This window comes from Rattus norvegicus, chromosome 5 (assembly GCF_021556685.1).
Source record: "Rattus norvegicus strain SHRSP/BbbUtx chromosome 5, alternate assembly SHRSP_T2T, whole genome shotgun sequence".
NCBI lineage: Eukaryota > Metazoa > Chordata > Mammalia > Rodentia > Muridae > Rattus > Rattus norvegicus.
In genome coordinates this window covers 160,480,259-160,497,305 of record NC_141538.1, presented here as the reverse complement: position 1 = coordinate 160,497,305, position 17,047 = coordinate 160,480,259, and the positions used below count along the sequence as shown (strand labels likewise).

At 49.8% G+C, this 17,047-nt stretch overlaps 1 protein-coding gene across 7 annotated transcripts in view; it reads left to right on the top strand.

Annotated features, from left to right (window-relative positions):
• Kazn (kazrin, periplakin interacting protein) overlaps window positions 1-17,047 on the top strand; it is a 988,882-nt gene that overhangs the window by 881,273 nt on the left and 90,562 nt on the right. For all 7 annotated transcript variants that reach the window (XM_087549465.1, NM_001415945.1, XM_087549466.1 and 4 more), the window contains 1 exon segment: window positions 5,413-5,604. In XM_087549465.1, the coding sequence (XP_087405591.1) occupies window positions 5,413-5,604 (192 nt within the window).

The following is a 17,047-nucleotide window of genomic DNA, read 5'->3' as shown; positions in this document are numbered from 1 at the left end:
ATAGCCCAAAGTCACTGCACAGCCCTGACCCAGGAGAAAATTGGAGCTCTGAGATATTGAATCTATAGCTCTGCTCCCCCTGTGGGGGGAGTGGGGGGAACCGTGGCCTCTGAGGCAGCAAGATGAGAGGGGATTAGCCCAGTGTCCTCACAGGAGCAGTTTAAACTGCAGGGCAAGCCGATGCCCACCATGCCCAGCCGCACCTACACTAAGGTAAGAATTACCTGACCCAGGGGCTCTGCAGGCCTGGGGACTGGGGAGGGGGGTGGGGCACAACGAGTGACAGCATCAATTGAAGATGGTAGTCCTTCCTGTTTGGTGGATCTCTGTGAGTTCAAGGCCAGTCTAGTTCCAGGATAGGCAGAACTATGTTTTTTTTTTCTTAAAGACCCTATCTCAAAACAAAACAAAGTGCTGGCGATAAACTACCCTTGACCCCATTTAGAACTATAGAGAATTTTTCTATCCAGTCTGTGGCTGTTGGGCAGCCCGTGTTTCATGCTAGCTGTGAATGCAGCCCTACACAGTGTGGTGAACTTAATTAAAACTATGAGATTTGGGGGCTGGGGATTTAGCTCAGTGGTAGAGCACTTACCTAGGAAGCGCAAGGCCCTAGGTTCGGTCCCCAGCTCCGAAAAAAAAAAAAAAAAAAAAAAACTATGAGATTTGTATCATAAATAAATGTATAAGATATTAATCACTACTATTAGCTCCATTGTAGCTCCCAGGGCCTGTACTTTGTAGGTAGAAACATTGTGTCCCAGTGTCAAAAGGCTGGACCGAGTCTGAGACACAGTTGCTTTATTTAATGTTTACTGAAGGGGGGGGGGACGACCAGTCTTGGCTCCATTTTTTCCCATTCAGATCAGATGCTAGGGGTCCACATCAGGAAGTAGGGGAGCCAAGACTGAGCCCCGCTAACTGCCTTGAGCTGCCTGGCCTGCCTCGATCTGAAACACCCAGCACTGTGAACACACCCCTGCCTGGAGCTGGCACCGTGGTGCATGTGACAATACCCTATCTCTGACTCTGAGGAACCCCACATTCTTCTCAGGAGCTGCAGGGACCATGAACTTGAGGCAAGGGCTGGGATCCCAAGTTCTACTCCACCATGGGAAGCAAGAACGAGCAAGCTCCTAGAAGAGTTGGAGGGCCCTGAGGATAAGAGGGCACATGACTCCATTGTCGCACCAACCAGCCTAGGACTGATATTGACCTAGGCTCTGCTACTAAAGTCACCCACAGTCTTTGTTCCTCTCCAGAACCTTCTATTTAGGTTAACAATAGACAGTAGGTGATCTGACCACTTTGGAGGTCCCCACGGTTACTGCCCAGGACTCTAGCTTTCTGAGCAAGCCTCATGACCTGCACTGGGATGTTTATTTGAGGAAATCAGCAACCATTACTGTTCCCAGAGTATGTCTCAGAACAGGGTGCTGACATCACACCACCCAGGCCCAAAGCCTGGCTCTGCTCTTGACTTTCAATGAGTGTGGCCCTGTCATTTAACTCCCCATAAACCTCCAGCCCCCGATCTATGAAGCTGGTGTGATACTGATAGTTGCTATTTCATGCCTTACAGTGAGGATTGATCTAGTCGAGGCTTTGATTGCCTCTTTATTACAAGGTGGCTGTTGCAGCTCCTGCCATTAAATCTACGCTCCGAAGATAAAATGTGGAGAAAAAAAACTCAGTCTTTTTTTTCTTTTTGTCTTTAAGTGGCATTCCTTCTCAAAAACATTTATTTCTGTACTCTACTGACTGGGTCAGATAAGCAACGTTATCTGCATGGGGGGCTAGGAGATAACATTGTCTTAAAAGAGCAGAACCCCTTCTGACTGAGAGAGACGGGCTCTGGAGTGGCAGGTCTCAGCTCCTATGGTCACCAATTGTGGATGTGCGCTTTGGGGAGGGTACACTGCCCCTCCTCTTCCTCGGGGAATAGGCACCTGGGGCCTCTTGGGTTGGCAAGTTAGCTCCGTGGGTAGCAGTCAGCTCCGGGAGGCAGGAGTCTCCCAGCAACAGTTGCCTGAATGTGGCTTTTGTTGGTCTCTCTGCGCTCCGGCCTGCCCCCTACCCCAGCGGTCGGGGGATGATGGTTTCCTGGTGCAGAGGGATACGGTTCATGGTATTGTTGCTTTTCTGTGCTTGGATGAGGACAGAGCAGTCCTGGAAGATTCCTTTGAGCAGGACAGGAGTGTGTGGCTCAGTTGCTGCACCTTCCTCCCCTCTTCCTGATGCCTGTCCACACTGCCTAGAATGGAGGGTCCATAGTCTGTACTGAGCACTGTCCTGTGCCTTAGTCTCCTGCATCTGACAATTGCTTGCCCCATGCAGCTGAGACACTTGGCTCGTTTCTTAATTAATTTGAACCCAGTAAGCCCCGCCTGTTCTTGCTGGCAACCGCTGAGCAGCTACATACCAGAGTCTAGAGTCTCTGTTCCCATATACTAGCAGTAATGTTCATCTAGATTTGCAAAGACTACTACTCCCCTCTAAGCACCCTTTTGAAGGCCCAGAGAGGGATAGTGTCTTGTCCAAGGACACACCGCAAGGTACCAAATCCTCTCAAGCAGAAAGCCCGGCACGCTCTCCAGATCCTTCGCTGTCCGTGGTTTCTGATTTGTGTTCAGTCCCCTCTATGCAGAAGGCAAGGTGAGCTGTGCATATTGGTGGCGCTCGAGCTCTGTGGGCAGGGTGTCAGGTACATTGAGTGGCTTGGAGTAGGGCTGGGATTGGAACTGAGAGCCTTGAGCCTGCTAGGCATAGTTTCTACCCCTGCGCCACACCCCAGCCTCCATGTAAATTTCATTTACCCCATTTCACAGGTAAGACAGCTGAGGCCTGTAGACACACTCCCTTCCTTCCCTGTGCAGTGATCCCAGAACCGCCACGTGACAGGTTGGCTCTGACCACGGAAGCTGCAGGGCAGAGTCAGGAGGCTCTACAGCCTGCCCAGCCAGTGTGGGTGCTTAGTAAGCTCACAGGGGCCTCTCATTTTCCCCGGGTTGTTTTTCCAGCCGGGTTTTCTGAGACTGGGCCCTTGTTAGGTGTGCCTGGCTCCCATTGGCTGCTTCAGCGCGGGGGCTGGGCTGGAGGGTGGGGCTTCTGTGCGAGGTACACCTGTTCCGATGACGTGTGCTGCCAGGGGCCACCCCCATCTCTGCTGTTAGCCAAGCTCAAGTTCAGCAACTGCTGTTCTGTTCTCCATCTTCACCCAATCCCTCGGGGTGTTCTAGTAGTGTCAGTCCCTCCGGGGTCACTCTGTTTCCTGCGCCTGTGGCTGTGGGAGGGGAGAACCCCACGGGGAAGAAACAGACAGCCTAGTCAAATTAGAACATAGGACAGTACAAATGCACAGCTAGCTTACGTGTGTTCCACACACTGCTTGGGACATACCCTAAGAATGACCCACCGCTTCCCTGAGGTCTGGTCGCCATGCGTCTGCGGTGTTAGCTCTTGTTTTACTTTGGTGTTATTTTTGGTTTGGGTTACGGTTTGGGTTTTCAAGACAGGGTTTTGTCTGTATAGCCTTGGCCGTCCTGGAACTCCCTCTGTAGACCAGGCTGGCCTCGAACTCACAGAGATCTGCCAGTCTCTGTCTCCTGAGTGCTGGGGTTAAAGGTGTAAACCACCACTGCCTTAAAGTGTTGTTCTTTCTTAATCTGGCAGCCCTGACTGACTGGGAATCCCTGTGGTTTGTAATAAACAAGACCTCAAGAAAGAACATAAATTTGTAGAAGAATTGACAAGGGATTGACAGGGTCTCTTGAAACCATGCTGCCTGCATGGACGGACAATAAGGGACCTTAGTGGCTTCCTCAGAGTGGCTTAAAGACACATAGAAGTCATTCGTGTACACACACACATACACACACACACACACACACACACACACACACACACACACTCAAACAAAAACCAACCTCATAGCGTACTGTCCATGGATTTGTGCTAGCAGTCACTCACACTTGATTCTGACGTAAGTTGAGTATACAAAGGAACTCTGCCAGGATGGGCAATGATATTATTATCATTGATAAAGGAGAGAATTCCAGTGTCTGGGGTATCATTAGCGATGGCAAGCCAGAGCAAGGGACACAGGTGGCTGTGGCTGAGGCCTTGCATGATCTGACCTCCTGCCTGGAGTGAGGGCTGGGCCAGACCCAGCAAACTGACTGCGGGTTTTCAGAGAGCCCCGGACAGTCAGCAGTCCTGGAGTCCAGCAGTGTGAGAAAGAACAGGCAGGCACCCCCTGCACTGGCATCGTTGGGGGAGGACATGTCTGAGGAGGGGAGGTGGAGCACAGACATGTTCCATGTGTCATAAGAAAGAGATGGGCACCGGGAAAGCTGGGAAGTCGGAAAGGGCCTGGTGGCTGCCGCGGAGGGTGGCTGGGACAGGAGGGGACAGTTCTGGGGCTGCTTCCGGAGCTGTCACTGTGTCCTTTCACTTGGTTCTTTTCCTGTCACTCAGATGAGGACTCATTCTTTTTTAGAGAGTAAGAGAGTCTTACTATGTAGCCCAGGCTGGACTAGAACTCATTATTAGCCCAGGCTGGTTGACCCTGCAGCAGTCCTCCTGACTTAGAACTCTTAGGCTCGTTTTATAAAAAAGTGTCCGACCATACTTGGGAACATATGACTTTGTACGAGTGGTCACCATGAAGGTCCATGAAACCTGCCACCTGTATGCACCCCTCCTGTGCCACGGCCCCTAGCACCAGTGGCAGTTTGGGGTTTACTGGGGCTTAACAGGACACACTGGGCTCCACGGGCCCACAGCGGCAGATGCCACGCCCATGAGCTCTCCTCTTTAAAGGCTTATTACCCGGGTGCCTTCTCAAGACACAGGGGTCTCTCAGGGTGCACACACCGTGTTGGATGCCTTCATGTCCTACACCCTTATTGCCCCCATTCTTGGGGCTACGCCTGTCAATGACTATGCTCTCTGTGGGGTGCAGAACCCCCAGGAGTCATGCGCTGTACGGGATGTAACTTACCCCTCAGCACCAATTCCACAGTGTGACGCTGTGTTCGGATCCTGACTTACCACCACGGTCACACCTGTGACAAACCGTAGCCTGGCCTTCCCGAGTTCTTTAACCTCTTCGAGCCTCAGCCGCCCGACGTATGAAGGGAGGGTCCTGCTGGTAGCAGGCTCAGGTTTGGGAGAGTCTATGAGAGATCACATAGGATCCCTAGGATTGGGGTGACTCGTGGTCAGTGAGTCTGTGGCCACCGGGAGGACACTGAGTGGCCGCAGAAGCATCGGATGCTCGGGAGTGTGGATTGTGTGCGTGCGGACTGGGCGGAGCCAGGGTCTGATTGAAGGTTCTTTGTGGTTGGCTTACAGGGGAAGCCTGAACCCTCCCAAGTCCCCCCACCTCTGACCAGCTGCTTTTTCCCCTAGTGCTCCTGCGGGAGGAAGTGGTCCAGCTTCAGGAGGAAGTCCACCTTCTCCGACAGATGAAGGAAATGCTGGCAAAGGACCTAGAGGAGTCACAGGGCGGCAAATGCTCCGAGGTGCTGTCGGCCACTGAACTCCGGGTGCAGCTGGTACAGAAGGAGCAGGAGCTGGCCAGAGCCAGGGAAGCCTTGCAAGGTGAGTGACAGGCGATGGCACAGACTTGGAAGGCCTGCCTGGGCCCTCCCAGCCATTCTGCTGAGCTTCCCAGACTTGGCCCCTACTGCATCCTGTCCCGGGGTGTCAATTGCTCTGAGGAATGAAAAGTGAAGGGGCTTTTTAAAAAATGTACTTGCAGTTTCTCACTGATATATATTTTATGTAATAATGGTTTGTTATGAAGTTTTCACACATGTTCTTTAGTATTCATAATCGTATTCATCCCTATTGCCCTCTCTTGTCCCTCCCACTCCTGCCGATGCCTTCCTCTTCCCAGTTAGTCTCCCTTCCTCGTCCAGCCCCACCCCCACCCGGTCTCATTAGGGTTGCTTACAGGAGTACGCATGAGGGGTTTCTTGGGCACCTTGCCAGTGGCTTCACCCCAAAAGCACATGTCTCCTCTGCCTTCAGCAACCATTAACCACCTGTAGATTCTCAAAGAGGAATGGGGCCTGGGGAGCCATCTTTGAGAGGCCAGAACACTGACCCACTACTGAGTCTATCCTACACTCCTGGGAGCCTTCGGGACTTCCCTGCTCGGGGCTGAGTGTGTGCTGGGCTCTGCTGGAGAAATGCCTGCAGCCCCGATCCCAATATATCACTCATTACAGAGATATCACACATCCCTATATATCACAGCATATCACTCCTGTTCCCCCAAGGTGGCCTCTGAGAAGGGCGTGGGTTTATTCTCACCGCTCAGACACGTGCAGTTTCCCTGTGAGGTGTTGCGCCATGCAGGTGTGGCACTGGGGAGACATTGAAACCTATGTCGTCGTGTAGGACGTCTCCATAGTTCCTTGGTCACCACTTGCCCAAACATCACAGAGCAGAGGACCTCCAGCACAGCCCAGCTTCCCTGAAAGAGCCCTCAGCTCCCTTTCTCCTGCAAGGTTTCTTGCCCGTGCTCTGGGCTTTAGGGAAGCTTCTAGGAGGTTCTTTGAGAAAGGTAGGAAGCCCATCTCTGATGCAGCTGCCATGGTGCTTTGAGAAGTTGGTCCCTCAGTGTCTCCAGAGAACAGCTTTTTGGGGTGCGCATGCTGCCTACCCTTTCTAAGTGCATTCAACCTTTGACATTGCGACAGACGTCATCTGCAGAGTTCACACTTGAGAACTGTGTAGTCCAGTTATCATATGTAAAGAATTGCAAAAAAAAAAAAAAAAGAAAAAGAAAAAGAAAAAGAAAACCCATCCCATGTTTTCAGTCAGTTTAGAGTTTGTGTGCTGTACCTGAGGGCTGTAGGTTGAGCGCACCTGCTAGACATCTAGAAAAGCTTTGTCCCTGAAGCCAAAGCTGGTCTGATATGAAGACCACCACGACACCTAGAGCAGGAAAGGTTTCCCTTTGACAGGCCTGGGCGAGCATCTCAGGTGTGGAAGGGGAATGTTTGAGCCTCCTGGTCCACGAGACATCATGCAGGGTGCCACAGTGGAGGTCCGAAGCCTGTCCTTGGCAGGATCCTGGTCACACATCGCTGTAGAGTGAGGAGTGAACTTCCTTCTGTTGAGCTTTGTCCCAGGTGCAGGTCTCACAGCTTGAAAGGAGAGGGATTTTGCTGGCTTTTGCTGATTTTCCTGGGTCACAGCTGCATTCCCGACCCTAACTTTGGTAGTCATGGCTCCCTAAGCAGATGGCAAGAAGCCACTGGGAGGGTAGTGTGTGTGGCTCTGAAGGCCACTCCGTTGGCAGGAATCTTACTTCGTCAGTGTTTTAGTTAGGATCTCTATGGTTGTGAAGAGACACCGTGACCACGGCAACTCTTATAAAGGAAAGAAGAGTAATTGGGTCTGTCTTACTGTTCAGAGGTTTAATCTGTTATCATCATGGTAGGAAGCATGACTAGGTGCAGGCAGACATGGGCTGGACAGCTAGCTGAGAGTTTTATATCCTGATCAGCAGGCAGCAGGAGGACAGAGGACCACTGAGCCTGTCTTGGGCTTCTGAAACTCCAGTGATACACTTCTTACTTCCACCAGGCCATAGCTCCTAACAGTGCCTCTCCCTATGAGCCTCTGGGGGCCATTTTCATCTGAACTACTACACTCAGGGTTATGGTGACTATGGGCATTGATGGTGGTGGATATTGTGGCCCAGCTGGCACAAGATGGTTGGATGCTTGGGACATCATTTCCCATCCAGAGGTCCATTCCCAGCTAGGTCACCTCCTTTCAGTCGGCTCAAGGACCTCATAGTATCCCTCTTGTCTTCACTGTGGGGTCTCCCAGGGAAACCCAGGTGCCTCTTGCTGAACCTGACGCTCCTGTGCAGAGTCAGTGGTGGCTTCAGAAACCACCAAACTCTGCCTCTTGCACCTTGCCCAGGAACAGAGCACCCTTGCTCCCCTGTCCTTGGGCAGGGACAGAATTTAGCTGTGTTTCTTTAAGATGTGGAAGGAGACAGTTTCCAGGCCAAGAGGAAAGTGCAGGGCCCAAGCTTGTGCATTACCCCACTGCTCCCCAGTTCCTGGATCACACATCCTACCCTCACCTGAGCAAAGGGAAGACTCCAGGGCTTCACAGGAGTGAGAATATAAAAGGGTAATGTCGGCACTGAGGTATCCAGCTCCCTGGAGCCCACAGTGCATAGGGCAAGCATCTAACACCCTGGTATGCTGGGGACATGTTCTACGATGCTGCCTGGATAGCATGGAGCCGGCGCGCACTGTTTGTTTTCCTGTCCACGTGTCCTGTGATACACGTTACCTTACACGTTAGGCGCAGTCAGAGCTTACCAAGAAAAGCTAACCATAGCACAGTTGCAGCTGTTCGTTCAAAGTCATCAAGGGACTGGGGAGATACCTCAGACGCAAGCACGTCACCCTCGCTCAGTGCTTAGCACTCTTTAGATTCAGAAGCAGAATATGCTGTGTACAGCTGTAAACCCAGCACTGGGGAGGCAGAGACGAGAGGATCCTGGGAACTCTGTGGCCATCCAGCGTAGCATAGTCAGTGAGCTCAGGCTCCATGAGAGACGTATCTCAAAAAATAAGGTGGAGAGTGATAGAGGAATATGCCTGCCATCGACCTCTGACCCCCACGTATGTGTATATACGTGCAATTACTTAAAACTTACAGATGACTTCTAGAACGTTCTATTTAGTAGTTCCATTGACCATGAATAGTGCACACATGTGGTAGTACCAGCGTGTTTCCCTGACTCGGGGCTGTAAAGTGCCTTACATACTTTCCTGCGGCTGTGCTAAGGAGCCATGACCAAAACAAATTACAGAAAAATGTTTATTGGCGGTTTACAGTTTCATAGGGTGAGGCCATGACATCGTGGTGGGGAGCATGGCAGCAGGCAGGCAGGCATGGCGCTGAAGCACTAGCTGAGAGCTTTTGTGTTGAGATAAGCTCGAGGCAGAGAGAGGTGACTTAGACTTTCGAAACCTCAAAGCCCCACCCCCAGGGACACATCTCCTCCAATAAGTCCACACCTCCTAATCCTTCCTAAACACTTCCACCAACTTGACCAAGGTCCCAGAGCCCAGCAAGGCAGAGCTAACGCCTTTCCACCAACGCACCTTGTCTTTCCCTCTGCCAGTATCCACTGGGGAGTCAGATAAAAGATTGAGGGTATGTTAGCTTAGTCCTGGGATGGCCAGCTCTGGAGTCAGATTTGAACTAAACTTGTGCCCCAACTGAATCTGTTCCTTATTGTTTTAGTACCACATTTCCCTTTATTGCCCAGGCTAATCTTGCACTCACTGTGTAGCCCAGGCTGGCCTTTAAGTCACTGTCATCCATCTGCCTCAGCCTCCCAAGGGCTGGGATTGCAGGTGTGAGCCACCACACCTGGCTCTAACTCTTACTAACTTTCACCTTATCTAAAGTTCCCATCCTGCCTGAACCTGTACTCCTTTGAGGTAATACAAGTACCCACCATGTTCCTTCCCTTCAGGGCCAATGAGGGTGGCGACCTCACACAGACAGAGGGTTGAGTAACATACAAGATGAATGGGCCATTGCTTACTGTGATTTATACAGAAGCCTAGTGATTGACACGAGGCAGAGGCAGGGTCTGTCTTCTCAGATCTTCTAAGAACTGCCCACCTGTATGACTTCTAGGTCAGAGGGACCCCAGAATCCATGCACCCCAAGACAACAGTGTCCCTGAAAAGCTAGAGGCTGGATCTGTCCAGCCACCCAGAGCAACCCACACGGAAGCCTTGCAGTGCCATAAAGAACTCAACTTCCTCACCGGCCACTGCGCAGAGCACACAAATTACAGACAGACAGACAGATGTGGCAGGTGGCAGGTGGGCATGCAGAGGGACTTATGCACCGTAATGAGAAGGAGCGGACGTGAGCAGACATGTGCTTGCAGAGCAGCCAGCAGATGGCAGGGACACGTGTTAACAGCCAGTGGCCCTGGGGAAAAGTGATGCCCCAAAGACTTCCTCCCTGGCAGGGTCCCTGCTCCACCATCTTGGAGTTTAGGTGAGACCTGAAGTTTTCAGTTTGGGTGAGGATTGGGAACCCAAGTAGACACTGGCCCAAGCAGATATTGGAATAGTGGTCCCTGGTGCTGACGTCAGATTGGGGAGAGACTCAACTTTGGGAAGCCCGGGGCTTGGAAGGCCTCTGCCACCATGGGGTTAATGTGGAAAATGTTGGCTTCAGGTGTTTGATCTCCTTGTGAGTTTAAAAGTAGAAAGTGAACAAGCAAGAAACATAGTATTGGAGGGCATCTAAACTTACCCCTAGACACCCTCCCATGACTCCCACTGTGCTCTGTGGGAGGGAACTTGCAGGACCATCTGGTATCTGTCAATTTCCCAGGATTCCATTTTCCGACTTCCCTGTAAATTGCAGTATCACCAAAGTGGCAGTCGTGAAAATTGCTTTCTTTCATTTTTTTTAAAAAAAAATCTTTTAACAGTGTGTTAAACATGCTGAGCAATTTCCAACAACAATAAATATGACCCGCGGACATAATTTTTAATGACTGCATAATGTTCCACCAAATGGAGGCTCCATTACTTATTCAGCCATTTTCCTGTCATTGAACATCTGAGGCGTTTCTATGTTTTGTCTCCTCTCTCCCTCTTTTGCCTACTATAACATAACAAAGACTGGCTCAAAAACATCTGTCCGTTTTCTGCTCTCGTTATTTTCTCTGTTGCATTTCTGATTTGGGGCATGCATGCGTGCATGTGTGTGTGTGTGTGTGTGTGTGTGTGTGTGTGTCTGTGTGTGTGTCTGTGTGTCTGTGTGTGTCTGTGTCTGTGTGTCTGTGTCTGTGTCTGTCTCTCTCTCTCTCTCTCTCTCTCTCTCTCTCTCTCTCTCTCTGTGTGTGTGTGTGTGTGTGATGTTTATGTCCATGCACTAAGACATTTGTGTGGAGGTCAGAGGACAACTTGGAAGAATCGCTTCTTCCCTTTCACTGTGTGGATCGTCAGGATCAGTAGCAGGTGACTTTACCCTCTTGAGTCATCTCCTTGGCTCTCTGTTTGTAGAGAGTCTCATCCGTTTCAGGCAGGCCTCAAAATTGCTATGGTATAGGGGCTGGCCTTGAACTCTTGACCCTCCTGAGTGCTGGGATTCTAGGCTGTTCTACCTTGCTTGATTGATGCTGGTGTTGGGGATCAAATCCAGGGCTTGGTGTACTCTAGGCCAGCAGTCTACCAACTGAGCCACACTCCCAGCCCCATTTAGTCCCAGCCCCATTTAGCCTGGGCACATGAGTGCGATCACCTGTGGAGGTCAGAAGAGGTCGTTGGATACCAGGAGCTGGAGTCAGAAGCCGTTGTGAGCCACCTAGTGTGGGTGCTAGGAATTGAACCCGGATCCTCTTCAAGAGCAGTCTAAGCACATAACCACTGAGCCATCTCTCCAACTCCCGCTTGTTTCTTAAGATACTGCTTCTCAAACTTTCCTCAAGCTCTTAGGGAATTGGAAAACCCACAAAAGCTGTTTCTGTGCCTTGAACTATCAACATTGCCTTTCAAGAACTTAGCACTGGTGAAATGTCTGGATTCTCACTAACTCATTTGAAAACAGCAGTGAGCCTGATACATGTTAACATCGTCAGCATTGATTTTTTTTTTTTAATGAGAAGTAACTAGTCCCACCCAAAAGAGTTTAAAGTGGAGTACAACATTGTGTCTGATGGTCTATGAAGTTTGTTCTTTGAGACAAGGTTTCTCCTCAGCCCTTGAAACTCACTGTGTAGATCAGGCTGATCTCAAAGATCAGCAGAGCTCGTCCTGCGTCTGCATCTTGAGTGCTGGGATGCACTACCCATGCACTCATGTGCACTACCGTGTCCAGCTTTGGGGGGTGTGTGTGTGTGTGTGTGTGTGTGTGTGTCTGTCTGTCTGTCTGTCTGTCTGTCTGTCTGTCTACTGGAATGTTAGTAGCTCAGACTAGCTTTCTCAAACTAACGGCAATCTCCCTGCCTGCCTTTGCCTTCCCCTCTTTGCCTTCCCAGGGCTGGGATTACAACTAGAAACTGGCACACTTAGCTTCACTGCTGTTTCTAAAAAGGAAAAATAAAATCCTCTGTCCCATGTGTTCATGTTGCCAGCATTGTCTCTCAAAAGGTCAAAGTAGGGGTTGGGGATTTAGCTCAGCGGTAGAGCGCTTGCCTAGCGAGCGCAAGGCCCTGGGTTCAGTCCCCAGCTCCGAAAAAGAAGAAAAAAGAAAAAGAAAAAGAAAAAAAAAGTCAAAGTGACAGATCGGCGTTGCCAGAATTCTGATTCTTATTGCTCCAAGAGGCAGGTGGATGGATCTCTGTGAGTTCAAGGTCATCCTGGTCTACAACAGTGAGTCTCAGGACAGCCAGGGCTATGTAAAGAAACTCGGTCTCAAAAAATTATTAGTTATTACTTTTATTAATTATTATTATTCATTAAGGTGTGTGTGAGTACATGTGCCATGGCGTGTGTGGCAGATAGAGGTCAGCTTTGTGGAGTCTGTCTGCTCTCTCATTCCACCTTTACATGGGTTCTCGGGTTCAGGTCACCAGACTTACATAGCGACTGTTCTAGCCACGGAACTATCTTTAAGCCTGGATAGTTTGCTCTGTAGCCCAGGTACCACCAAGACAATATAATGGGGTATCAGGTATTCTCAGTTCATTTGCAAACTCTGTGAGGCCATTTACTAGGTGGCAAGGTCCATAGGTCTATCATTCTTTCCAGCACACACAGGGTTCTGTTAAGACATAGCCAGTTTAAAGATCAGCAAAATGGCACAGCACGTAAATGCTGCTTACCATAGCCTGGTGACCTTGTTTGATAGCCGGGACCCACATGAGGGAAGGAGAGAACAATTCCTGCAAGTTGTCCTCAGACCTCCACGAGGGCCTCCCAACATGCAAGTAAACAAATACAAAAAATAACTTTTAAGTGGATAGTTTAGCTGACAACTGAAACACTTAACTATTTCCTCTCAACCTTTCCCCCTCAATTTTCTTAGCCCACCTTTGTATGCAGCAAAGAGCCAAATTATATCCCATTTGATTATAAGACATATGTGAGGGTGTTCAAAGTTATTGATGGATTTTACTGCTTTGTTAAGCACACCCTTTATTTATTTTATTTTGTTTTAGTGGTGAGTTTATTAAACCAGGGCCTGGTGCATGCTGTGTCTACAGATCTTACAGCTGAGTTATGATCACTGTGTTATCAAGGGCACTCCTAAACACTCCCTTCCTCTGTCTGTTTGAGGGTGCGGGGGAGCCCACATGCAAAGGTCAGAGACTGGTGTTCATTGTCTCTCTCGGTTGCTTTCTTGTTTCTTGAGGCAGGGTCTCTAACTGAACCTGAAACTTGCTGTTTCCGCCGACTGGCCCCTTGTCTCCACCCTATAATACTGGGTTACAGGCATGACCAAGTATGACTGTCCTTTTTATGTGCATGTTGGGGGATTTGAACTCACGTCTTTGGGCTTGCAGAGCATGCATTTTTAACTGATAAACTATCTCCCCAGCCCCCAGTATTTGCTTTTGTTTTTTTGAAACTTGAACAAAGAGTCCGAAGAACATGGTTCTGCTAATGACAGTCTGGTGTGATTTCTATTAAGACATCAACCCTTCCCAACTATTGCTTTTGCACCAGCTGTATACATGCTAAACACAGAGTTAAAGAAACAAAAGGCAAACAGCATCTTCGAGTTCTTATGAAAACTGTTCTCATGGGTCCCCAAGAAGCGGATTCGGAGGGTAGTGGCTAGCACCCATCCATTTTTTTTTTTTGTTCTTTTTTTTCGGAGCTGGGGACCGAACCCAGGGCCTTGCGCTTCCTAGGCAAGCGCTCTACCACTGAGCCAAATCCCCAACCCCGCACCCATCCTTTTATGAGCCACGCACTACAGGGCACGTCTTACCCTGAGAGTCACACAAGACATGTTACATTTCCAGTTTTCAGAAGTGGAGACAAGTTCCAAGCAACTCTGGGTGTCTAGGTTACATGCAGTTTCTGGGTTGAGCTGGGTTTGAACTCCAGTCCATGGGTGGCGCTGGAAGGGACAGTGGGTACTGCTTTAAGGAAATGCTCAGAGACCAGAGAACAGCCTGAATGAGCAGAGACAGTGGCTGATAGAGAAGCTTTGCTTCAGGGTATGCTGGGAGGTGAAAACTGTGACCCTCCAAAGCCTCACCCAGAGAAGTTCAGGGCTTAGGGGAAACTGAGGAGGTTGGAAAGGAAGGTGGGATTTGGGGCGTTGTTCCTGCTTCCCTTCCTCCTTTCCCTACCTTTACATCCTTGTCTCTGTTCGTTAGCACTTGGATACGTTTGTGATTAAGTCTGGCCAGGCTACCTTTGCCCGTTTGTGTGTCCAGGACATACGTTTGTGTGTCCAGGCCTACAAACCATGGGTTGTAGGTGGCCCATGCACCTGATGAGTAGCTGGGACCGCTCTGCCCACCTGGTTCAGATACAAATCCGTGACACTGTAGCATGGCCACCGTTTGAAGAGCTACTTAATACTTCCTACTGCCTTCCTCCTATCCACATTCTGCCTCGTTTCTCAATGGCCTACTTTGCTCAGAGAGGTTGAACTGTTAAATTCCTTCTCTGTAAACCGAAGGCCCACTCAGAGCCACTCAGCTGGGCAAGCGGGCAAATCTCAGAACTCGATGGAAGCTTCCAGAAAGCTTCACCCTGGAGTCAGAAGAGGAGCTGAAACACCATCAGCTCCTTTTAAAGCACCATTAGCAGCCCCTCCAGATGTCGGTGGGAATTTACGATCAGGTAGGAGGGGCGCTTCCTGGCTCTGTCAAACTTCAATGAACACAGCCTCCAGCTTGATACAGGCTGCTTCACAAGGTCCCCAAGAAGGGCACATACCCTAATGGACAAATGCTTACGTGCTCCTGCAGACAGGTCTCACTGTGTAGCCCAGGCTGGCCTCACACTTGACATTCTCCTGCCTGTACCTCCCGAGTGTGGAGATTGCAGTGTGCACCCCCACACAGGATTCCATAGGTCCTTTCCTACAAGTGAAAAATGGAGCTGCCGGGGTGGTACCGTGACAGAGTCCTTCCCAAGCATGGACAAGAACCTGGGTTCCAGTTCTGCAAAAATAAAGGGGTATTAACAGTAAGGAGATTTACAGAAGCCTCAGAGATAAATAAGAGTTTTTGCATACCTAATTCCCCTGGGTCTTCTGTTAACATTATGAAAATGCTTTTAAAGCCATCTCTTGGGCCAGCGATATGGCTCAGTGGGTAAGGGCGCTTGCCACACAAGTCTGACAACCTGAGTTCTATCCCAGGAAACCTTGGTGGAAAGGAGAGAACTGACTCCTGAAAGTTGTCCTCTGACCCCCACATGTAGGCCACAGCATACCTGTACCTGCTTGTTCTTCCTCACACCCCCTCCACCTCTCTCTCTCATGCACACACATCCAGTAAGAGTTAAAAATTTAAAAGCCGAGGCTGGAGAGATGGCTGGAAAGAGTTAAAGAGCACTTGTTCTTGCAGAAGACTTGGGTTTGGTTCCCAGCAGCCGGATGGCAGCCTATCGTCTGTGACTCCTATTGGGCAGAGGAAGTCATGTGACCAAGCCATGCTCTTCAGAGGTGGGGGTGGGGAGGGGACTCTTTAAACCCAGTTCCTTCGATCTGCTGGAGATAGTTTCCCATGGAATCGCTAGCAAGGTCTACGTGGAACCCTAGGGTTCTGGTCACAGCTGTTCTAGACCATACTGCATCCCTTCTAGGTTTTATGTTATAATAGGTTTTCTTTTTCCAAGTTTAAATTTTGATTGACATAGGATTGCTCACACTTAACAGGGTAGTATGAAGTTTTGATCCAAGCATATGTGTACAGTAACCCCTTCAAGATAATTGACTTCTCTGTTACCTTACATTTTATCAGCCCTCCGTGGTGAGGACACTTGCAGTCCTGTTCCAGCTTTTTCAAAATATACTACAATATCTGACTGTCAGCCATAGCCTCCCCACTGTGTGTGCTGGGAAGTGTCACCTCACTGTGTGGTAGGTCATCAGCCTCCTGACCCTGCCTCTCCCCAGCCTCTGGTGACCCTTCCGAGATCAGCTTCTTTGTAGTCCGAGTGGACAGAAATCCATGCGTCTTTTTTCCTTTTTTGACAAGGTCTTAATATATAGCCCCGGCTGGCCTGGAACTTGCTATGAAAACTAGGGTTGCCTGAAACTCAAAAAGTCCCCCTACCGCCGCCTCTCAGGTACAAAAGGCATGCACCATCATGTTCAGTCGCCCTGTCCCCTGTCACTCTCCCACCTTTGCTGCCTGCTGGGGCAGATTCTCTGACACAGATACAACCTTCCTAATGTGTAACCTTCCAGTCTCGGTCCCCACGATTCAGTTTTAGAAAAATTGTTGTTGTATGTAATGGGTGTTTTGTCTGCTTGTATGTCTTTGCATCATGTGCCCAAGGAGGCCAGAAGAGGGCCACAGATCCCTGAAACTAGAATTTTAGATGGTCATGAGCCACCTCGTGGTTGATGGGAACCAAACCCAGGTCCTCTGAAGAGCAGCCAGTGCTCCTAACCACCATTGTCCCAGCCCCAGCCCTGGAATTTTGGCACTTGAGTTCTGGTTCCAGGTCCTCTCATGATATAGTCCCAGCTTGTAGTTGTCATTGATCATTGAAGTCTGCCTCCTCCTCCCTCTCTCCACCTCCTCCTGGGTTTTATATAGGCCAGGCTATCCTCAAACTAACTACTATCTCTCTGAGGAAGACCGTGAACTCCTGTCCTCTTTTTTTTTAAGATTTATTTATTTATTATATATAAGTACACTGTAGCTGTCTTCATGCACACCTCTTCTGGTGAAGAGGGCATCAGATCCCATTACAGATGGTTGTGAGCTACCATGTGGTTGCTGGGATTTGAACTCAGGACCTCTGGAAGAGCAGTCAGTGCTCTTAACCACTGAGCCATCTCTCCAGCCCAACTCCTGTCCTCCCGATCCACCTACCTCGGTACTGAAATG